This window comes from Mandrillus leucophaeus, unplaced genomic scaffold, assembly GCF_000951045.1.
Source record: "Mandrillus leucophaeus isolate KB7577 unplaced genomic scaffold, Mleu.le_1.0 Scaffold951, whole genome shotgun sequence".
In the NCBI taxonomy this organism is placed as follows: Eukaryota; Metazoa; Chordata; class Mammalia; order Primates; family Cercopithecidae; genus Mandrillus; species Mandrillus leucophaeus.
The window spans coordinates 60,538-85,650 of NW_012110375.1; the positions used below are offsets into that span (position 1 = coordinate 60,538).

Below are 25,113 nucleotides of genomic sequence, written 5' to 3' on the forward strand. Positions count from 1 at the left end.
CTGTGTCCAAGTGTTCTCATTGCTCAATTCCCACCTATGAGTGAGAACATGCGGTGTTTGGTTTTCTGTTCTTGTGATAGTTTGCTGAGAATGATGGTCTCCAGCTGTATCCATGTCCCTACAAAGGACACGGACTCATCCTTTTTTATGGTTGCATAGTATTCCATGGTGTATATGTGCCACATTTTCTTAATCCAGTCTGTCAGCGGTTATTACTTGCAAAGAGAAAAGATATAATATGCATGGAAGAAGAATATGATACCATAAAAAATCTCTTGAGAATTAAAAATTTTCACAGCAGAGTAGAAATCCAATAGAAGCATAAAAGTTCTCAATAAATTTATCCCTCTGTGTGCCTTTTCTCCAGAAGATTACTAATGAAATGCCCCCAAACAGATAATTAATTCAGAAAGATGTGGTGTCTGACAAGCTGATGCTCTCACCCCGAGGAGAGGGAAGGGATTCCCCAGGACGAGGGTGAGGAGGCTCCAGGATGGCAGGTGGGGCCAGATGCGAAGCACCTCCTGCCCACATGGGAGTAAGTCAAAGACTCCAGAGAGATACACAACTGGGAATAAAATTTCCAGAGACTGTATCAACAATCATGCTATGTCTCAAGCAATTTAAATGAAAATAAAGTTGGCATGTTCCCGAAAAGTATGCTAAAAAACTCAGAAGTGGCTTTAAGGCTGACATAGACATACAAAATATGTGTCTATAAAATGGTAATAATAATAGAATCTGCCTCATAGAGTTATTCTGAGGTTTACGTGAGTGGGCAAATGTGAAGCATATGGAACAGCAATTGGCACATGCTGAGAGTGACAAGGATATTACCTATTATTATTCCTCAGGTTATTAAACTCTAGAGTTAGGCTTGCTGGAATCCTGGCCCTACCACTAGCTGTGTTACATTGGGAAATTTATGCAATCTCTCTGAACCTCAATGTCTTCATGTGTACAATGCTCATGGCATGGTATCTACCTCATAAGTTAATGCTAAACATTGCACAAAATGAGGCAATATATGTGCAAAAGTGAGCAAAATCAGCACTTTATGAATATTAGATATAGATAGTGATCATTTATATTTTACAAAAATTTATACTTTTAATTTCAAAAATGAAAAAAGTCTTCACCATTAAAGAGCTCTTTAGGAAGAGTTTTCAGGAAGTTTTATATTGTGACAACCATAGCATTTGTATTACTCTGTATTGTTTTAATAAAAACTTGGTATTTCTACATCATCTCAGTAAATATACTTTTAAGCATCTGCCAAGCATATTATCACATAATTTAAAATACATCAATACATCATCGAAACACTTTTGGAACATTCAGATGGTTTGTAGTTTGGCTTTAACAGAAAAGTCTGGATGGAACATCTTTGCTTTTGGATTGGGCTTCTTATATTATTTCCCAACTCCCTTCACAGGAGGAATGTAAACAAACATTTTGCTCTCTCACACATGCTCTTCTTGGCAGTATTCCAGGCTCCACAGCTACTGGAGGACCAGCAATCATTTCAGCTCCCTCGACATCTTGGGCTTCAGTTCCAAAATCAAAATGAAACGCTAATTGAGTAGAAATTGATGGCTTTGAATGTGAGATTTTCAAAAATTGCTCTAGGAACTTAAAATTTACTCAATTTAATGGAATATTCTATAGAGTATTTATTCCATTCTCAAGTTCTATTTATTGCTACTAAAGTCCGTCTACCACTCTTCATTTGGCACCTCATATCCAAACATGCTTTAAAGTTTACTATTTATGCACATACATGAAATGTTACATTTTTTTCTAGCAATCTTTAAAATAATATTAATCTCACCATTTTGCCAAGTTATTTAACCCCAAAAATGAAGGATTTGAACTGAAGATACTTTCTGCCAGTTACAATATTCTTTCTTGGGTCCATGTGAATTATGGACCTCTTGAGGTAAAGGAGACAGTTGGATCTCTTGCAGAGATGCTGGTCTGTCCTTCTCCAGGCTTTGGATTCACATCCCTGCACTACTCATCATTACCCGTATAATTACATTAGAGATGCCAGTCCTTGCCTTCCACTAACCTTCCAAGAGCACTTGTGGTAATTTGTTACATCAGCAATAGAAAATTAACACACCCCTGTTGCAGACATGGCCATCTGCGGTCTGTGGGTAGACACGTCTCCCTCTTTGACCACAACCTGGAAAAGCTCTCCAATTTTAAGAAGCCATAAGATTACATTAGGTCCACCTGGATAACTCAAGCTAATCTTCGAACCTCAAGACCTTTAACTGAATCACATCAACAAAATCTGTTGTTTGCCATGAAAAGCAACATAATCCTAGATTCCAGGGGTTAGGAGTAGGCATCTTTGGGGGTCATTATTCTACCCACAACACAGGAGATCACTGACCCAAACGGAACCAAATATATAATCTCTCTGGATGAGCTGAATTTAGAATACGGTACTTGGTGGAAATGGAATACAGAATTGGGCTGGCTTGCAAAGACATATACACAGAGAGAAGCAGAGGAAAGTGATGCCCTGTGACCCCTAGAGATTGATAGGGTTACCTTTGGATATTCCAGATGTTGCTTCAGGCTTGCCATAGTGCTCTGATACTAGAACATTGACATTCAATCATATGTCCCCTACTCTTCCCGCTTGCTCATCTATATGTTTAAAAGGTGGGGCAAAGGGTAAGCACAGAGTAGTTGCCAGATGGTACTAAAGAAAGACAAACCCACAGCCAATATCATACTGAATGGGCAAAAGCTGGAAGCATTCCCCTTAAAAACCAGCACAAGACAAGAATGCCCTCTCTCACCACTCCTATTCAACATAGTGTTGGAAGTTCTGGCCAGGGCAATCAGGCAAGAGAAAGAAATAAAGGGAACTCGGTTAGGAAAACAGGAAGTCAAATTCTTCCTGCTTGCAGATGCCATGATTGTATATTTAGAAAACCCCACCATCACAGCCCAAAATCTCCTTAAGCTGATAAGCAACTTCAACAAAGTCTCAGCAAACAAAATCAATATGCAAAAGTCACAAGCATTCCTATACACCAATAACAGACAGAGAGCCAAATAATAAGTGAACTCCCATTCACAATTGCTACAAAGAGAATAAAATACCGAGGAATACAACTTACAAGGGATGTGAAGGACCTCTTCAAAGAGAACTACAAACCACTGCTCAAGGAAATAAGAGGGAACACAAACAAATGGAATAACATTCCATGCTCATGGATAGGAAGAATCAATATAATGAAAACGACCATAGTCCCCAAAGTAACATAGATTCAATGCTATCACCATCAATCTACAATTGGCTTTCTTCACAGAATTAGAAAAAACTACCTTACATTTTATATGGAACCAAAAAACATCCCGTATAGCCAAGAAAATCCTAAGCAAAAAGAACAAAACTGGAGGCATCACGCAACCTGACTTCAAACTATACTACAAGGCTACAGATATATAGACCAATGGAACAGAACAGAGGCCTCAGAAATAATGCCACACATCTACAACCATCTGATCTTTGATAAACCTGACAAAAACAAGCAATGGGAAAGGATTCCCTATTTAATAAATGCTGTTGAAAAAACTGGCTAGCCATATGCAGAAAACTGAAACTGGACCCCTTTCTTACACCTTATATAAAGATTAATTCAAGATGAATTAAATACTTAAATGTAAGACCTAAAACCATAAAAACCCCAGAAGAAAACCTAGGCAATACCATTCAGGACATAGGCATGGGCGAAGACTTCGTGACTAAAACACAAAAAGCAATAGCAACAAAAGCCAAAACGGACTAATGGGATCTAATTAAACTAAAGAGCTTCTGCACAGCAAAAGAAACTATCATCAGAGTGAACAGGAAACCTACAGAATGGGAGAAAATTGTTGCAATCTATCCATCTGACAAAGGGCTAAAATCCAGAATCTATAAGGAACTTAAACAAATTCACAGGAAAAAAATAAAAAACTCCATCAAAAAGTGGGTGAAGGATATGAACAGACACTTCTCAAAATAAGACATTCATGCAGCCAGCAAACATATGAAAAAAAAAGCTCATCATCTCTGGTCATTAGAGAAATGCAAATCAAAACCACAATGAGATACCATCTCACGCTGGTTAGAGTGGTAATCATTAAAAAGTCAGGAAACAACAGATGCTGGAAAGGATGTAGAGAAATAGGAACACTTTTACACTGTTAATGGGAGTGTAAATTAGTTCAACCATTGTGGAAGACAGTGTGACAATTCCTCAAGGATATAGAACCAGAAATACCATTTGAGCCATCAATCCCATTACTGGGTATCTACCAAAGGATTATAAATCATTTTACTATAAAGACACATGCACATGTATGTTTATTGCAGCACTGTTTACAATAGCAAAGACTTGCAACCAACCCAAATGCCTATCAGTGTTAGACTGGATAAAGAAAATGTGGCACATACACAAGATGCAATACTATGCAGCCATAAAAAAAGGATGAGTTCATATCCTTTGCAGGGACATGGATGAAGCTGTAAACTATCATTCTCAGCAAACTAACACAAGAATAGAAAACCAAACACTACATGTTCTCACTCTTAAGTGAGAGTTGAACAATGAGAATGCATGGACACAGGGAGGGGAACATCACACACCAGGGCCTGTTGAGGGGTGGGGGCTAGGAGACAGATAGCAGATAGAAGATAGAAGATAGAGATAGAGACAGATAACAGATAGAAGAAATACCTAATGTACATGATAGGTTGATGGGTGCAGCAAACCACCATGTCTTGTGTATACCTATGTAACAAACCTGCATGTTCTGCACATGTATCCCAGAATTTAAAGAATAATTTAAAAAAAGAAGAAGAAAGAAGAAGAAGAAGGAGGAGGAGGAAGGAGATGATGAAGAAGAAGAAATGAGATGACAAAGAGGGAGGAGGAGGAGGAGAAGGAGAAGGAGGAGGAGGAAAAAAAAACAAAGATCTCCTGACTCTATGGAGTTTATCCCAAAGTACTTTTGGCCATTGTGTTCACAAAGTGATAGAAGCTCGTAAGCAAATACCACATTTCCAAATTCATTTGGGCCTTGAAAACAAGGTGGTAGTGGCTACAATTCCCTTAAATGCTAAGTCTCCAGATGTGAGAGAGGATTAAACAGAAAAATGTATAAAAGGGTGTATTAAAGGAAAAAAAGATAGTCAATATTATTTGTCTATACTGTTGATCGCATCTATACCTCTCAATTGCACCTCATCTTTCCTGATAAATCCTTTTTTGTGATTGATAATATTATTTTGGGATTGATAACAGATTTTTACTTATTTACTTTTTCTATTTTAATAGGTTTTGGGGGAACAGGTGGTGTTTGGTTACATGAATAGGCTCTTTAGTGGTGATTTCTGAGATTTTGGTGTATCCATCACTCAAGCAGTGTACACCATACCCAATGTGTAGTATTTTATCCCTGATCCCCCTCCCTCCCTCGTCACTGAGTCCCCAAAGTCCATTGTATCATACAATGATAATGCCTTAGCATCCTCATAGCTCAGCTCCCACTTGTGTGAAAATATATTTGGTTTCTCATTCCTGAGTTACTTCACTTAGAATAATGTTCTCCAATTCCATACAGGTTGCTACCAATGCCACTATTTAGATGCTTTATATGGCTGAGTAGTGTTCCATTGTTTGTGTGTGTGTGTGTGTGTATGTGTGTGTGTGTGTGTGTGTATAATGAAAATATACATTTTCTTTATCTAGTCAATGATTGATGGGCATTTGGACTGGCTCTATATTTTTGCAATTGTGAATTGTGCTGCTATAAGAATGGTTGTGCAAGTATTTCTCTTTCATATAATGACTTCTTTTCCTCTGTGTAGATACCCAGTAGTGGGATTGCTGAATCAAATGGTAGATCTTCTTTTAGTTCTTTAAGGAATCTCCTCACTGTTTTCCAAGTGGTTGTACTAGTTTACATTCCCACCAACAGTGTACAAGTGTTCCCTGTTCACCATATCCACACCAACATCCATTATTTTGATTTTTTGTTTACAGCCATTCTTACAGGAGTAAGGTGGCCTAATACTGTGGTTTCGATTTGCATTTCCATAATCAATAGTGATATTGAGCATTTTTTCATTTGTTTGTTGGTGATTTGCTTATTTTCTTTTGGGAATTGTCTACTAATATCCTTAGCCCTCTTTTGAATAGGATTGTTTGTTTTTTCTTGCTGATTTGTTTGAGTTCTTTGTAGATTCTGGATATGAGTCCTTGGTCAGATGTATAGATTGCCAAGATTTTCTCCCACTCTGTGTGTTGTCTGTTCAATCTACTAATTATTTCTTTTGCTGTGCAGACACTTTTTAGCTTAATTAAGTCTTGTCTATTTACCATTGTGTTTGTTGCATTTGCTTTGGGTTTTTGATCATGAAATCTCTGCCAATGTCTAGAAGGGTTTTTCCAATGTTATCTTCGAGAATTTTTATGACTTTGGGTATTTGATTTAAGTCTTTGATCCATCTTGAGTTGATTTCTTTATAAAATGGGAGATGAAGATCCTGTTTCATTCTCTACATATGGTTTGTCAACTATCCCAGCACCATTTGTTGAATAGAGTGTCCTTTCCCCACTTTATGTTTTTCTTTGCTTTATCAAAGATCAGTTGGCTATAAGTATTTGGGTTTATTTCTGGGTTCTCTGTTCTGTTCCATTGGTCTGCAAGCCTGTTTTTATACCAGTACCATTCTGTTTTGGTTAATATAGCCTTACAGAAAAGTTTGAAGTCGGGTAACTCATTGTCTCCAGATTTGTTCTTTTTGCTTAGTCTTGCGGTGGCTATGTGGAGCCTTTTTTGGTTCCACATGAATTTTAGATTGTTTGTTCTAGCTCTGTGAAGAACAATGGTGGTATTTTGATGGGAATTGCATTGAATTTGTAGATTGCTTTTGGCAGTGTGGTCATTTTCACAATATTGATTCCACCATTCATGATCATGGGATGTATTTCCACTTGTTTGTGTCATCTATGTTTTTTTCAGTAGTGTTTTGTAGTTTTCCTTGTAGAGGTATTTCACCTCCTTGGATAAGTGTATTACTAAGTATTTAATTTTTTTGCAGCTATTGTAAAAGGGTTCAGTTCTTGATTTGATTCTCAGCTTGGCCACTGTTTGTATATAGCAAGGCTATTGATTTATGTACATTACTTTTGTATCCTGAAACTTTGCTGAATTCATTTACCAGTTCTAGCAGCTTTTTGGATGAGTCTTTAGGATTTTCTAGGCATATGATCATATTATCAGCAAACAGCAACAGTTTGACTTCTTCTTCACTGATTCGGATGCCCTTTATTTCTTTCTCTTATCTGATTGCTCTATCTAGGACTTCCAGTATTATGTTGAATAGAAGTGGAGAAAGTAGACACCCTTGTCTTGTTCCAGTTCTCAAGGAAATGCTTTCAACTTTTCCCTATTCAGTATTATGTTGGCTGTGGGTTTGTCATAGATGGCCTTTATTACCTTAAGGTGTATCCCTTTTATGCCCATTTTGCTGAGGGTTTTAATCATATAGAATGCTGGATTTTATCAAATGCTTTTTCTGCATCTATTGACATGGTCATGTGATTTGTGTTTTTAATTCTGTTTATGTGGTGTATCACATTTATTGACTTGTATATGTTAAACCTTCCCTGCATCCCTGGTATGAAACCCACTTGATCATCATGGATTATCTTTTTGATATACTGTTGGATTCAGGTCACTAGTACTTTGTTGAGAATTTCTTCATCAGAGATATTGGTCTGTAGCTTTGTTTTTTTCTTATGTCCTTTCCTCGTTTTGGTATTAGGGTGACACTGGCTTCATGGTTGACTTAAGGAAGATTCCCTCTTTCTCCATCATTTGGAATAGCGTCAATAGGATACATACCAATTCTTCTTTGAATGTCTGATAGAATTCAGCTGTGAATACGTCTGGTCTAGGGCTTTTTTCTTTATTTGTTGCTAACTTTTTAATTATCATTTCAAATGCACTGCTTGTTATTGGCCTGTTAAGAGTATCTATTACCTACTGATTTAATCTAGATCAGTTATATCTCTCTAGGAATTTATCCATTTCCTCTAGGTTTTCTAGTTTATGCACAAAAAGGTGTTCATAGTAGCCTTCAATGATTTTTTGTATTTCTGTGGTATTGGTTGTAATTTTTCCCATTTCATTTCTAATTGAATTTATTTGGATCTTCCCTCTTCTTTTTGTAGTTAATCTTGCCAATGGTCTATCAATTTTATTTATCTTTTCAAAGAACCAGCTTTTTAAAATTTATCTTTTGTATTTTTTTGTTTCAATTTCATTTAGTTCTGCTCTGATCTTGATTATTTCTTTTCTGCTGGGTTTGGGTTTGGTTTGCTATTGTTTCTCTATCTCCTTGAGGTGTGACTTGAGATTGTCTATTTGTGTTCTTTCAGTCTTTTTGATGGGGACATTTAATGAATGCTATGAATTTTCCTCCTGGTATCACTTTGCTGTATCCTAGAGGTTTTGACAGGTTGTGTCACTATTATCATTCAGTTCAAATAACTTTTTAATTTCCATCTTGATTTCATCGTTGACACAATGATCATTCAAGAGCAGGTAATTTAATTTTCATGTATTTGCATAGTTTTGAGGATTCCTTTTGGAGTTGATTTCAAATTTTATTTGACTACCTGCCATAATTTCAATTTTCTTAAATTTATTGAGACTTGTTTTGTCATCTATCATATGGTCTACCTTGGAGAATGTTCCATGTGCTGACGAATAGAATGTATATTCTGCAGTTGTTGGGCAGAATGGTCTATAAGTATCTGGTAAGTCAATTTGTTGTAGGCTATAGTTTAAGTCCATTGTTTCTTTGCTGACTTTCTGTCTTGATGACCTGTCTAGTGCTGTTAGTGGAATATTGAAATCTCCTACTATTATTGTGTTGCTGTCTATCTCATTTCTTAGGTCTAGTAGTAATCATTTTGTAAATTTTGGAGCTCCAGTGTTAGGTGCTTATATATTTAGGATTGTGATATTTTTCTGTTGGACTGGTACTTTTATCATTATATAATATCCCTCTTTGTCTTTTTTAACTTCTGTTGCTTTAAAATTTGTTTTGTCTGACATAAGAATAGCTACTCTTGCTCACTTTTGGTTGCCATTTGCATGGAATATCTTTTTCCACCTCTTTACCTTAAGTTTATGTGAGTCCTTATGTGTCAGGAGAGTCTCTTGAAGACAGTGGATACTTTGTTGGTGAATTCTTATCCATTCTGCCATTCTATATATTTTAAGTGGAGCATTTAGGTCATTTACATTCAAAGTTAGTATTCAGATGTGAGGTGCTATTCTATTCATTGTGCCATTTGTTTCCTGTATCCCTTGGTTTTTTTTCTTTTTTCTTTTTCATCATGTTGTTGTTTTATAGGTCCTGTCAGATTTATGTTTGAAAGAGGCTCTCTTTTAATGTGATTCCAGCATTTGTTTCAAGATTTGGAGCTCCTTTTAGCAGTTCCTGTAGTTCTGGCTTGGTAATGACTGGTTCTCTCAGCATTTGTTTATCTGAAAAAGACTGTATCTTTCCTTCATTTAGGAAGCTTAGTTTTGATGGATACAAAATTCTTGGCTGATAATTGTTTTGTTTAAGGAGGTCAAAGGAAGGATCCCAATCTCTTCTAGCTTGTATGGTTTCTGCTGAGAAATCTGCTGTTAATCTGACAGGTTTTCCTTTATAGGTTACCTGACACTTCTGCCTCACAGCTCTTAAGATTCTTTCCTTCATCCTGATGAGTATGGGCCTAGGTGGTGACCTTTTTGTGAAGAGTTTCTCAGGGATTCTTTTGGCTTCACATATTTGTATCTCTAGATCTCTCGCAAGGCCAGGGAAGTTTTCCCTGCTTATTCTCTCAAATGTTTTGCAAACCTTTAGATTTCTCTTCTTCCTCAAAAACACCAATTATTCTGATGTTTGGTTATTTAACATAATTCCCAACTTAAAATAAAGTCAATAATTCAATAGTACTGTTCTGGTAACATCCTTGTGAGGCTTAAAAGTAATGCATGTTGTTTATAGCAGCACAATTTGTAATTACAAAAATATGCAACCAAACTAAATGCCCATCGACAAACATAGATAAAGAAAATATGGTATGTATACACCATGGACTACTACTCAGCCATTAAACAGAATAAAATAAAATAATAGCCTTTGCAGTAACCTGAATGGAGCTGGAGACCATTATTCTAAGTGAAGTAACTCAGAAATGGAAAACCAAACATCATATGTTCTCATTTATAAAAGGGAGCTAAGCTATGAAGATGCAAAGGCTTAAGAATGATATAATGAACTTTGGGAACTCAAGGAGGAAGGTTGAGAGGGGAGGTGAGGGATATAAGACTACATATTGGGTGCAGTGTATACTGTTTGAGTGAAGGGTGCACAAAAATCTCAGAAATCACCACTAAAGAGCTTACCCAGGTAACCAAAAACCACTTGTATCCCAAAAACTATTTAAATTAAAAATAAATAAATTTCAAATATAAATATAATGTATATAACTCATCCAGCAGAGGCCACAATGTGCCTGTCACATCATAAGCACCTGATAATCAGGAACTCCTACTATTAGTACCTTACTTCCAAGTATTCTGATATTTATTTTGGCATTGACCATGTTGAACATCCTGCAAAGTTGAATAATTTGACAAATAAATAATGAAAATGAATTGTTGGAAGGATACATTTTAATTGAATTTTTAAAATAATATTTGCAATTTTGTTGATTCTGTCTAGAAAGAGTTCTGTGAATTTTACTTGCTTTACCACAATGAAGACAGATATTACAGTACACTGCCAAGCACTGGAAATATGTGTTCATCTTTTATTTTTAGAACATCTATGGATAAGATCTGTTAGCTAGAAATTCAAACACACAGTGACTCCAATTTTGAAATATGTATGTGTGGGTCTGAGTGTATACACACACACACACACACACACACACACACACACACACCCCACCAACTCTAACCTCTGTAATCTGGGGCTCAAACCAAAGCTAGAAAGAGTCTCTACACATAAATCAAATAACGGAACAGGCTGCGAAAGCTAAGTTGCAAATGGGTGTTGGAAACAAGTAACACACAGAAGTGGTGAAGAGAGAAAATTAAAAGAGGAGAATAGGCAAATACAAGGAGAAAGAGACGTCATCCCATGCAAGAAGGTAAATATATTCTTATAGAGTCAGATCCTGTTGGCCTAAGCAGAAAATTGACCAAGAAAGCAGTGTATTTTATGTGAACAGATACTAACTCTGTCAGCAAAATGAAGGTGACATGGAACTTCATGTACCAGTCAATAGTTGTAGCTAAACAAACGTTTTCAGCACAGCATTAGGAAATGTCAAGCAAGATTAAACATCTTTGGAGAAAAAAAGCAACAGCAACATAAGGATGGCCTTAATGAATGTATTCCATTTTATCTTAGTGTGTTATTATACTTAACTGTGTTTATCTATTTTTATATGTAATCACATATGTAATCACATTTTAATATGTAGCTCACTGCAATCTCCACCTCCAGGGTTCGAACGATTCTCCTGCCTCAGCCTCCCTAGTAGCTGGGATTACAGGCGCCCACCACCACGCCCAGCTAATTTTTTTTTGTATTTTTAGTAGGCACGGGGTTTCACCGTGTTGACCAGGCTGGTCTCGAACTCCTGACATTGTGATACGCTGCCCCGGCCTCCCAAAGTGTTGTGATTACATGCTTCTTTAAAAGGTATTTTTATTCTCTTTATAAGCCAGAGGAGATCATTTCTATGGAGCACTTGTTAGGTACCAGACATAGGAGTAGATGTTGCATGTACAAAGATGAAATGACACAATTTCTGACTTCAAGAGTGGGAAAACACTGGTACCATCTCTCTGATTTTATAGGTAATCAAATGCAAAGCAGCTGTGCTATGGGAGTTAAAGAATCGCTTTTCTAGAGGTAAGGCCCATGAAGTTCGTATTAAGGTGAAACACATTTTTCCATTTGTATTTAAATTTTAAAAAACTCAGAAAAGGGACAAGTCAGAGGGGAGGGAGACGCCAAGGTGGACAAGATGGTGGCGGCAGCTGCCCAGGGCGGGAGAAGTGGTGGTAAGGGAGGCAGTAGTGGGGCTGGCGGTGGTTCCCGCTGCAAGACAGGCAGTGGCCCTAGCGGCTTGTTTGAAGATAGATGATAAGCCTGTAAAAATTGACAAGTAGGATGGATCCGCCGTGAAAAACTCTTTGGGTGATTCTGCCAAAAAGGAAAGATCCTACAGGAATGGATCCTGACGATATTTGGCAACTGTCCTCCATCTTAAAAGGTTTGATGACAAATACACCTTGAAGCTGACCTTCATCAGTGGAAAAACAAAGCGGCAGCGGGAAGCCAAGTTCACCAAGTCCATGGCTAAGTTTTTTGACCACAATGGGATTCACTGGTCGTGGATGCATATAAGCCTGAAATATCCAGGCTCCATGACAGTCATGACAGTCTCGCCATAGAAAGAAAAACAAAATAGCAAATTCTAAAAGTAGCCCTCTTTCTGCTGAATCTTGCTGAATTACTGACTTCGGGGGTGGGGGAGATAAAAAGAACTTAAAATGGGTAAAGTAAGAAATGTTAAAAAGTCTCTGTTTTGCCCTGAAATTTTAGTCTATTCTGGATAAATAGGATTTTCTAACATAGATGTGAGAAGTTGTAGCTCTGATGTCAGGCCGTAGTCTCCTTGGTCTGCTGATTGCATTATTTTAATTTGCTTTTCTGGGAAAGCAGTTTTGCTAAAAGCAGTACAGATTTTTTCCTTTGTACCTAGCAATACATTATATAGTATAGCTTTGGGCCAATTAGCATTTTAAGACTCAATTTTTTAAAATTATTAATCTGTTGTTGACTTTGTGAATTCCTATTTCAACAAGTGTTTCCTTGAAAAATTCAGAATACAACTTCTTGAGTATGACAGCTTTCCTTCACACACTATTTTTGAGGGTGTGTATATATCTGATTTGGTGAGAATTTAAAAAACACAGCTTTTGCTTGTAATCCCAGCACTTTGGGAGGCTGAGGCAGGCGGATCATGAGGTCAGGAGATCAAGACCATCCTGGCTAACATGATGAAACCCCATCTCTACTAAAAAACACAAAAACTCAGCCAGGCATGGTGGCAGGCGCCTGTAGTCCCAGCTACTCAGGAGGCTGAGGCAGAAGAATGGCCTGCACCCAGGAGGCGGAGCTTGCAGTGAGCCGAGATCCCACCACAGTACTCCAGCCTGGGCTACAGAGTGAGACTCCGTCTCGAAACAAAAACAAAAACAAAAAACAAGGAAAAAAAAAAAAAAAACACACACACATGGCTTTTAAATTTGTTTGAAACAGACCTTTTGCCTGTTACATTTTGCGCTTTTAACCAATTAAAGAAGCCAATGGCATTTTAATTTTATATTGTGTTTTCTACTAGTATATCCCTGTTGATTTGTTTGTGCCTTTTATTAACTGCCATTTAAAATTTTTTTCAATAAAAGGATGGAAGATGTGAAAAAAAAAAAAACAACTCAGAAAAGTTAAAAACGGACAACCAAAAATCCACTAAGACTTTTTTTATATATAATCAACCAGCAAATAGAATACACTTGTTGTGACAGAAAGGTATAAATATAAATTATTAAATTTTTAAAAAGTGATCAAAGAATACATACAATATAATTCCAGTAAAAGACAGAAAAAAATTTCAAAGGGATATGTATCAAGACTTCAAAATCAATTAGCATTAGATATTTTCTATGTGTTAATTTGCAATTTCTACTTCTATTTTTTTAAAGTATGCATTCTTGTATATTATTTAAGATGTAACTAATTCAGTATCAATTACTTCACAGATTATTCTAAATTGTTTAATTCAAGAAAGGAAGGTAGAGGAGGGTTTCAGCCTGGATAACCTTGAGGATAAACTCAATCTTTCCTATTTGGGAATAGTAGGATTAGCAAAACCCTTGAAAACATTTTGAAAGCACAATTTCAGGAAACTGGGATTTTTAAATTCATCTGAGACTCACGATCTTTTCTGAATCTAAACATCTTCTCTTTACTCTGTAGATGGTGGTGTAGGAATCTGTAGCACAGATGACCAAGTGGTTAGTGGTACCACGGTGACCCCACTCCCTGTGATTTTAAGCCATGAGGCAGCTGGCATAGTGGAGAGCGCTGGAGAAGGGGTGACTACAGTCAAACCAGGTACAGGATTCACACTCAGGGAACATGCTTGGTTCACCATCCTAAGATTTCCCAGCCTGGATGAGGAAACAGAGGCAATGAGAGACGAAAGGGCTTGCACAAGGTCACCATGCAGCCAGGACTTCAGGTGTTTTCCTCTTTCCCTCTCGGCCTGCCTGACTCAAGCATGTATGCATTCAGTCACTCATGTATTCTACCCTTCAACCATTATGTACTGAGTATCTCCTAGACGCCAGGCACCAGGTTAGTGTCTGGAGATACGTGAGGATCAAAAGGGACACAGTGCCTACCAGTGTGGCATTCATAATCTAGTAACTTCCATGTTAGTGTTGCTGAACACTGTCTTCTGTCAGGGCCGAGACAACTAGAAATGGGAGGAGGGAAAAAGCATAAGTATGGACATTGTTCTGTGCTGAGTTCACAAAATGGAGGCTACATGGCTAGAGCCGAAAGAACATGAACTTTTCTTAGGTGACCTATGCAGCCCCTTCACCAATTTCCTCTTCCAACATGGTCTCTCTTCCTGAGCATGGAATCAATGAAACAGACTAGGTGAAAGGAAATGAGAGACATAGAAGGAACCATCCCGCCATCAACAATATCTGCCTTATTACCTTTAGCCATGCTTAAATGCCACTGGTTATGGATTGCTAATTATACAGGGGGAATAACTAGGACGTTTCTATACCATCATTTTCACATGAATTTTACATATAAAATGTTATGGGCCAACCATTTTTCTTGGTCTTGTGGAATAGGTAGTGTAGATGATTAAAAATAAAAATTATGTTTAATTTTTAAAAATCACTTTTGCTGCTAGATTGGACCTGCCACCTTACCAAATACTTATTTGAACTGTGAACAGGAAAATAAAATGAACTGTTTAATTTGAGTTTCAGCTCTTACTAATTTCTTTAGTCAGAAATTAATAACAAAATGACACCCTTACTTTTCACCCCTTCTCCCTCCACCACAATAGGAACAGTAAATAATTCACAAATTATCACCAGCTAAAAACATTTCAAAGTCAGTTCTTATCCTAAAAGTTCCTAACCTATTGTAGAGGGTTGAAATTTCCAGAGGAATTTCTGAAATTATTCTTTGTCCCATTTTTGTTAGTTTTCCTCAAAAAAGAACTAAGAATATTTTAAAAGCATTCATTTCATAATAAAGATAAACCTAGTCACTTTGAAAAGAATTAGTTCAAAATTCTCATTTTTATTGTAAATCAAACTATAATAAAAAACAGGCCTTACCAACATCTAGTGGCACTATTATACCCTACTTTCAACTAAAATTTATATTTATACTTACAGTAAGATTTAAATAGTTAAGGGTTAAATTAAATGTCTGTAAAGCCTCCAGGAGAAATTGATACACTGCATACAAGTTAACACAGTGAAAGCAATTTTTCCAATCCATGTTGTTTCCCATATTTGCATTTCCTCTTTAGGAATCTTCAGGCACTTATAAACCCAAACGTATAAACAAGGCTGTGGCAGGCAATGACAAATGACATAGTTGTGATTGGACTGTAGTTTTTGGAGACTTTTAAAGACACATTCTTCTAATTTTTTTTTTTTTTTTTTTTTTTTTGAGACGGAGTCTGACTGTGTCGCCCAGGCTGGAGTGCAGTGGCGCGATCTCCGCTCACTGTAAGCTCCGCCTCCCGGGTTCACGCCATTCTCCTGCCTCACCCTCCCGAGTAGCTGGGACTACAGGCGCCCATCACCACGCCCGGCTAATTTGTTTGTATTTTTAGTAGAGACGGGGTTTGATGGTCTCGATCTCCTGACCTGGTGATCTGCCCACCTTGGCCTCCCAAAGTGCTGGGATTACAGGCGTGAGCCACTGCGCCTGGCCAGCTTCTAATGTTTTAAAGACATGTGAGCTTTAAGTTTTTGTTCTATTAATACCTGGATAGAAATTGTAAAAGAATTTGTTGTATCCCTCTCCAGGTGATAAAGTCATCCCACTTCTTATTCCTCAGTGTGGAAAATGCAGACTCTCAAAATCTGGAAAGCAACTACTGCTTGAAAAACGAGTAGGTTTCTGATGCTCTCTTTGCTCAGATACTGAGTGTGCACAATAGTTATGCTCCTGTCTCATTCCTTTGTGTGTCTCTATATTGCATTGTCCAGTGTGAGCAATCCTCGGGGGACCCTGCAGGATGGCACCAGGAGGTTCACCTGCAGGGTGAAGTCCATCCACCACTTCGTTGGCATTAGTAGCTTCTCTCAGTACGTGGTGGTGGATGAGAATGCAGTGGCCAAAATTGATGCAGCCTTGCCCCTGGAGAAAGTCTGCCTCATTGGCTGTGGATTTTCAACTGGCTATGGGTCTGCAGTCAAAGTTGCCAAGGTAAGAATGACAATGGATGATAAAAACCAGTTACACGCAGACTGTCAGGAACGAAAAGGGAAGCAATTTCTCACAAGATTTGAAGATTATTTTTGTAGATTTGAAGTGTTGATTAAGAGTAGAAAAATGGGGCCGGGCGCGGTGGCTCACGCCTGTAATCCCAGCACTTTGGGAGGCCGAGACAGGTGGATCACGAGGTCAGGAGATCGAGACCATCCTGGCTAACATGGTGAAACCCTGTCTCTACTAAAAATACAAAAAAAAATTAGCCGGGCGCGGTGGTGGGCGCCTGTAGTCCCAGCTACTCGGGAGGCTGAGGCAGGAGAATGGCGTGAACCTGGGAGGCGGAGCTTGCAGTGAGCCGAGATCGCGCCACTGCACTCCAGCCTGGGTGACAGAGCAAGACTCCGCCTCAAAAAAAAAAAAAAAAAAAAGAAGAGTAGAAAAATTGCCCAGAAAGAATTGAGAACACAGGCTAGAAATTTCACCTGTTTATCACAGATAAAAAGCTGTTAAGAAAATGTAAAGATTTCATTTTCAATAAGTATTCTGTATTTGCTCTTTATGAGGTCATGAAATGTTAGGCCTGAGAATTCATCTAGTAATTCTTTCAACAATTAGAGAGCACCTACACATGCCTCAGGCACCCTAGGTTCTGCTAGGTTCTGAGACAGCAAAAGTAAATGAAATGAAGCGTTTGCCCTTGAGGAGCATCTAGTCTGCGGATCCTCTACTCCCAGAATTAGGATCAACAGTAGAGTCCAAAACCTTACCGGATGCACTTCCAAACCAAGGCTCACCCACTCTGTGGATTCTTAGACGGAAAGTAATGAAGCTTCAGTGATGCGTAATTCACTCATCATGGCTTTTCACTGCTAAACTAACTCTCCTACCATGAACATATACCACACATATACTTCAGAAGTGTTCAATTTCAAGCTGAAATTCTTTAAAGGCTCCTCATCTGAGTAGGCTGAAAATCTAGTAGTATCTTTATTTTATGAAACTGAGGTCTAGATATATAAAGATATTTGCCCCAAATCTCACTGCTGGTTAAATGAGAGCTGAGACTAGAACATCATCTTTCTCAAATCTCCTGCTGAATCTTAAATCACAATACATAATTATTAGCACTTTTAAATCACAGTCACAAGCCTTGTATTTTTGTAAATAAGATAGAAAGTGGTGTTGTACCCCATAGTATTGAATAACACTTGGTCAATGAATGAGTGAATAGACACCCTTAAGGGAATATAAGGCTGAGATTATTTGGGACGGTAAAGTATGTTACCCACAATGAAGGCTGACTATGGGAGAACAGGTTAATCAATAGCCCTTAGCCAATTTAAACAATTTAGAGCTTCTTGATCCTGAAGTGGATTAGGTGCCGCTGTTGCTGCTCTTGTTGAATCTAGAACCGTAGCCAGACATGGGACTGGAGGACGAGCGAAAGATGCTTACCGAGTCCGGAGATCCTGAGGAAGAGGAAGAGGAAGAGGAGGAATTAGTGGATCCCCTAACAACAGTGAGAGAGCAATGCGAGCAGTTGGAGAAATGTGCAAAGGCCCGGGAGCGGCTAGAGCTCTGTGATGAGCATGTATCCTCTCGATCACATACAGAAGAGGATTGCACGGAGGAGCTCTTAGACTTCTTGCATGCAAGGGACCATTGCGTGGCCCACAAACTCTTTAACAACTTGAAATAAATGTGTGGACTTATTCACCCCAGCCTTCATCTTCTGGGCATCAGAATATTTCCTTATGGTTTTGGATATACCATTTGTTTCTTATTTGTATAACTGTAAGTTCACATGAACCTCATGGATTTTGGCTTAGGCTGGTAGCTTCTATGTAATTCGCAGTGATTCCATCTTAATAAAAGTTCTGTGATCTGCAAAAAAAATAAAAATAAAAAAATAAAAAAACAATTTAGAGCATATCTTTCCCAAATTTCTGTGACTTTAGCAGTTAGTCCTTTGTTCAATTGCCTCATCCATTTTAGCAGTCGGTCTAAGTAAGCCTATGCAAGAACAGAAGATGAGAATACTCATAACAATAGGTTGTATTCATTATTAAAATACAGACAAACGTTTCATTGTGTGTTTTCACTAGTGTATGTTTAAAGCAGGGATATACTCTTCACGACTATCGAATGCTAATGAACCAACAAGTTAATTATTGAGGGTTTAATGGAAATTTTTCTGTCTCCTGGAGTAGCCTTTTCCACTTATTTTATTTTCCAAATATTGCCTTTGTGTATGTATGAGATACTGAAGCCGGCTATCAAGGGATTTCAGCAATTGGGAGTCCCTTCAAGATTGTAATCACTGCCATCTGGATCTCAAAGAGCATCCAGTCCCCTGGTTCCCAGTTGAGTTCCACCTACAGAGATTCTCATTTAATTGGCATGGACTGTGGCCTGGATAGTGGGATGGTCTTAAATCTCCCCAGATGAATCCAATATACAGCAGTTTAAGAACCACTGACAAGTTCAACCCCCTGAATTTAAACATGAATCAACTGAAGCCAAAAGAGGTTTTGATAACAGGTTGGACAGAAGAGTCTGAGCAGCATTTGATAAACACTAGGCATGGCATTTTATAAAGCTTAGGCACTTTCTAACAATCATTACTTAATCCATTTTTGCGTTTTCCAAAAGCACAGGTCACCCCAGGCTCTACCTGTGCTGTGTTTGGCCTGGGAGGGGTCGGCCTATCTGTTGTTATGGGCTGTAAATCAGCTGGAGTGGCCAGGATCATTGCAATGGACATCAACAAGGACAAATTTGCAAAGGCAAAGAGTTGGGTGCCACTGAATGCATCAACCCTCAAGACTACAAGAAACCCATCCAAGTGGTGCTAAAGGAAATGACTGATGGAGGTGTGGATTTTTCATTTGAAGTCATCGGTCGGCTTGACACCGTGGTATGTACCATGACATGCCCTGAGATTTCTGCCTCTGCAACCTGGAGGATGTTTTTAGGCAACAGAATATACATATTATATATAAAGAATATTTTAAATGATGAATGGAAATTTCCCATCATCTGTTTGTTAACTGGCTTATTTAATTTATTGTTATGAAAAATCTACCATTGAATCAGCTACACAAACTTGTCTCAAGTCGTATTTCCTCTTGAGGAAAGAAAAGCGGCTTGTTTTTCTTAACTGTATCATTACAAATTTACTTTATTAATTTTCAGTTGAAACTTGAAACTCAAGTAACTATAAATAATAAGAATTATGCTCTCAAATTGGCTAGTTTTATTTTTCTCCCACAATTTTAAGGAAAACAGTTTAACAATTTTGTATATGTTCTTGATTAATTCCAAACTTTTTATACATATTATTCTTTGGCCAAAAGAAATGAGCAATTTTAGACCAACTATTATTTTATTGACGGGAAATGTACTCTAAGGAAAGTGACTGCTTTAATATATCACTATATTTTACCACAGAGACAGGACAGTGCCTGGCACGTAGATGGCATCCAATAGTAGTTGGACTGAATATTTTAAAAATCAACAGATTTTTACTACCCCCAAACTTAAGAGCTACATATCTCATAGCATTGTTTATAGATTACATAAGACAATACATGTGACATACTTAGCACAGTGCCACCTGTCATATGGTAAGCTTCCAATAAATGTCAGCTGCCTTTTTTTTTTTTTTTTTTTGAGTCAGGGTCTCACTCTGCCATCCAGGCTGAAGTGCAGTGACATGATTATAGCTCACTGCAGCCTCTACCTCCTGGGCCCAAGTAATTCTCCTACCTCAGCCTCCAGAAATCCAGGGATTAGAGGCATGAGCAAGCACACCTAACCTCAGTTGGCATTATTGATATCAAATATTATTTCCAATCTTGCAGTGCTTATATCATCTTTGGCTTATACATGATTTACTTTCAAATAATTACAAATATCAATCGCAATGGGAAACACATCTCTAGTTATATTTCACCTACCTAGAATTCTCTAGAATCCTACTAAAAAAGTCTCCAGAGACCAACAGGTTTCCATTGCTGAGGTTTTCTAAAAGGTCCAGCAGTGTGGGTAACAGGGAGCAGAACCCCAGAGATCAAAGCTTTTGGCAGCCTTGACCTGGGACAGATGCCACAGAGTAATAAAGTGTCAAGAGAATTCAATTTTTCCAGGGCTATGGCTTTTCTCTTTATGCTCTTTTTCTATATTTCTGTCCATTTTCTCATGTGCAACTGGAGTGTACCTTATCTCAAGATACCAAATATCTCACAGCCACATGTTCTGAGGATGTCTGGTCTTCCAAAGCTCAGAATCCAAAATCAAAGAACGAATCATTACATATCTTGGGAGGATTCTAAACCATTTTGTTGCTACAGAACATGTTCAAAATCCTGACTAGAGAATTCTTTCTAGACTGTCTTTTGAGGTTCCTGAATAATCAGTGCATTTCAATGTAACACCGATATACATTTGGGGAGATAAAAACAATATTTAAAACATGTCCATTTCATATATGGACAGAATAGGAGTCCATTTAAAATGGAGGCCATCAAGTGGACAAGAGACTAATTTTGGTGATATAATCATTTCACTTGTTCACCGTTAAAATATCTGCTTGAAAGTACTGAGTTCAAAATAACTACTTAATAAATGAATGAAAAATGAATTAACTCACTCACAGATTGCCTAAGAATTTTGTGATGATGAAATTGTATGCTTATATAAGGAATCAGACTTTATATATGTTTGTAATGATGTTTTCCTCTTCATTTCTTTATTAGAAAGAATTAAGTGCACACCAAGTTATTCATCTATTCTTTCATTCAAAAACCACTTTCTGGGCATTTCCTAAATCCACAGCACTATTCTATGCAAAAAAAAAAAAAAAAAAAAAGAGCGGGGGGATGAAGGAGCAAAGGACATGATCTCTTCCCTCTACACAGTCACAATCCAGCTAAGCCTATTACATGATATTGTGCATTATGAGTAGGAACTATGTGACTCCACATTAAGGATGCTAAATATTCACTTTATTCCAGATGGCTTCCCTGTTATGTTGTCATGAGGCATGTGGCACAAGTGTCATTTTAGGGGTACCTCCTGATTCCCAAAACCTCTCAATGAACCCTGTGCTGCTACTGACTGGATGCACCTGGAAGGGGGCTGTTTTTGGTGGTATGTAGTTAGGTTTCAGAGCCAAATTCTCATTAACCTTAAAATTTCTCCCTTTTTACAAGTGACAAGGCAAGGTTTTTAAAAGCAATGTGGTCAAAAATAAATTAAAATTCCTATCCTATTTATAGGCTGCAAATCTACTAGATGTAGAACTAATGCAGACAGAAGGTCCCAAAATAGACTTTTCTAATGTCACCGCTAACCAGGACCTTTCTTTCATCTCCATCTGTTTTCGAACCTGTGACTCTGTAAGGCATAGAAATTTCTAGTAGGACATAGAAATCTACAACAATATTTCGTACCTACACCCAAATTAGGACAACTGATAAATTTGCTCCTTAACTTTGGGCATAAGCATCTGTACTACAACATCTCTTCGAGAAAGATAGTAAGACCACTTGTTATCTGCAAATTTTTTTCTAGGTCAAAGCACTGTAAAAGATATTGAAGTTACTCTATCTCTTATTAACCTCAGTTATAGCAGTCTGGAATGCACTTTTTCTAAACTTTCATTTATTTGGAAAATCTTCTCTTCAGTTCTCCTATTTACCCCTGGTTGAATCTAACAATGATATTGTCTTCTTTTCAGGCTTTAAGAGTAAAGAATCTGTCCCCAGACTTGTGGCTGACTTTATGGCTAAGAAGTTTTCATTGGATGCACTAATAACCAATGTTTTACCTTTTGAAAAAATAAATGAAGGATTTGACCTGCTTCACTCTGGGAAAAGGTAGATTTAAAGTTGGTTTTTGTTTTGCTTTGTATTCTACAGTAGTGGGTTGTCTAGCAGAGAATGAAAAAGTGGAAAGATGAGAAAAAATTAGAGTGCCTTCGTTTTTCCATTACCTGTTCAGTCTTTGCATGCAGCACATGTAAGATCTTACTGTGAGAAGCTGAAAATAGTTGCTTTGCATTTCCTATTTTGCTGAAGTCAAATTATGTTGATTACAGCAAATCTGAATGATCAGAGTCACGCAGCCTTCTTTAAAAGAGAACACTCACCTTTGACTAAATAAATGGATAAAGTCTATTTAAACAACCATAATTATAACATGGAGTCACTGAAGCCTCTGCCTGTCGCCTAAATAATGCTGACACTTAATGGTTGTAAATTTAAATTATTTTCAGGACATCCTCAACATTTTCATTATGGGAATAGGTGAAACTTACTAGTTTTATTTTTTCTTTGCAGTTTACAAATTTTTTTTATCAATAAAAGTTATTGTAAAAGAGAAGGGTACTAAACCCTATTTTATTTATTTATTTTTATATGGAGTCTCGCTCTGTCACCTAGGCTGGAGTGCAGTGGCGCGATTTTGGCTCACTGCAAGCTCCGCCTCCTGGGTTCACGCCATTCTCTTGCCTCAGCCTCCCAAGTAGCTGGGACTACAGGCGCCCGCCAATTCGCCCAGCTACTTTTTGGATTTTTAGTAGAGACAGGGTTTCACCATGTTAGCCAGGATGGTCTCGATCTGCTGACCTCATGATCTGCCCGCCTCAGCCTCCCAAAGTGCTGGGATTACAGGTGTGAGCCACCGCGCCCAGCTGACTAAACCCTATTTTAAATGTCTGCCTTACATTTTCACTAACGCTTAGAAAAATAAGACAATTATATTTCCTACCGCTAACATTTCACACTTACAACCAGCTAATAAAATGAATTTTGTCACCTGCATTTATATGAGGCACAACTGGAAACAGACAGTTATTACTAACCCCTGCCTTCTAGCTCCAGAGTCTGAGATTTTTCTGCTATCCCACTCTTATGTTCATGAGGCTTTCGAGTTTAAGTAGCATTTCTTAGGCACTCACCAATCTGCTATACTAGATACTTTATCCAACAAATAGTCTTGATGAGGGAAAGAAACTAACACCCTCAGAGCACCAGCAAGTTTGACTAAGTGTCTTACCTGCATTATCGCATGTGATTACCAGACAATGTTCAGTGTCAGTCTCAATCTCATTATCTTTGAGAGGAGAAAACTGAGACTTGGAGAAGACATGACTTCGCCAAAATTATCAGGTGGTGGTAGAAAGGGGAGCCAGAATTCAAAAGTAAATCTTGTTGTTAGCAAATCTATTCACTTTCTATTAAACCACACCGCCCCTCAAGAGTGCATGGATATATAAACATATACATATATGGAAAACAATAGTCATCAAAGGTTAGTTATCATTGTCATCGTTATTATCAATGACATCATCATCATGATCATCATCATAGGATTGAAAAGATGATGGCAAATACAGAGATGACCACAACAAAAGGACAGTGCTGAACAACAAAAGAAGTCATTAAGCATGCCTAAATTCACTTTATGAGAATGTCATATAGTAATATGCATATTTAAATAAAATGAATTCTATCAATAAGCAAAGATTTAAAATTGTAATGATCAATATTGTTAAAAGTAAGGTGACATGGGCACTTTCACATACTTTCAATCGTAATGGATACATTCTTTTGGGAAAGCAATTTGGTAATTTGCATTAGAAGCCTTAAAAAAGAAAACTAGATCCTTTGTCCCAGTGAGTCCCTTTCTAGAAACATATTCTATAGAAATAATCAACTATTCAAACATACATATAGGTTTAAGTCTGTTTACTTGTTATCTGTAATGTCAAAAATTAGAAATATTCTAAAACTCCAACATTAAGAACATGATTTAATAAATTCCAACCAACTATTAGAAATGAAAGAAATGACTTCACTGGGAAATCCTTATGATGTAATTTTAGGCTCATAAAATAAAGAATGTAAATATTATACAAAATGGTCACAAATTTTCAATAAGAACAGAAAAAATGTACATATTTCCAGAAAAAAGTTGGTAGAAATTCAATAAAACATTGACACTGATTATTTCTAGGCTGTGGGATTATAGATTCCTTTTCCTTTCTTCTTTCTGCTTTCCTGTATTCTTTCTTCTTTCTGCTGTCCTGTATTCTCCAAATTATGTGCATGTATTCACACGTACATAATTTTTAAAGAGTCACAAAGACCATCTTTTTCCAATCATCAGAAGCTGGTTTATAGATAGGACATTAATTCTAGTGTAAATGAGGTGGGTGGATCACCTGAGGTCAGGAGTTCAAGACCAGCCTGGCCAACATGGTGAAACCCTGTCTCTACTAAAAATAAAAAAATTAGCCAGGCATGGTAGCATATGCCTATAATCTCAGCTACTCAGGAGGCTGAGGTAGGAGAATCCCTTGAACCTGGGAGGCAGAGGTTGCAGTGAACTGAGATCCTGCCATTGCACTCCAGCCTGGGCTGTAAGAGTGAAATTCCATCTCAAAAAAAAAAAAAAAAAAAATGAAG

The 25,113-nt window shown here is 37.6% G+C and overlaps 1 protein-coding gene and 1 pseudogene across 1 annotated transcript; both read left to right on the top strand.

Moving 5' to 3' along the window:
* Window positions 1-2,138: 2,138 nt before the first annotated feature.
* On the top strand, window positions 2,139-22,525 carry LOC105532369 (annotated as a pseudogene).
* LOC105532363 (cytochrome b-c1 complex subunit 6, mitochondrial) lies at window positions 17,991-18,538 on the top strand. Its single transcript, XM_011970546.1, has one exon. The coding sequence runs from the start codon at window positions 18,066-18,068 to the stop codon at window positions 18,339-18,341; it is 276 nt and encodes a 91-aa protein (XP_011825936.1). The 5' UTR covers window positions 17,991-18,065; the 3' UTR covers window positions 18,342-18,538.
* Window positions 22,526-25,113: the final 2,588 nt, after the last annotated feature.

Coding starts and splice junctions, on each gene's coding strand:
- LOC105532363 (XM_011970546.1), top strand. CDS start 18,066: ATGGGACTGGAGGACGAGCGAAAGATGCTTACCGAGTCCGGAGATCCT.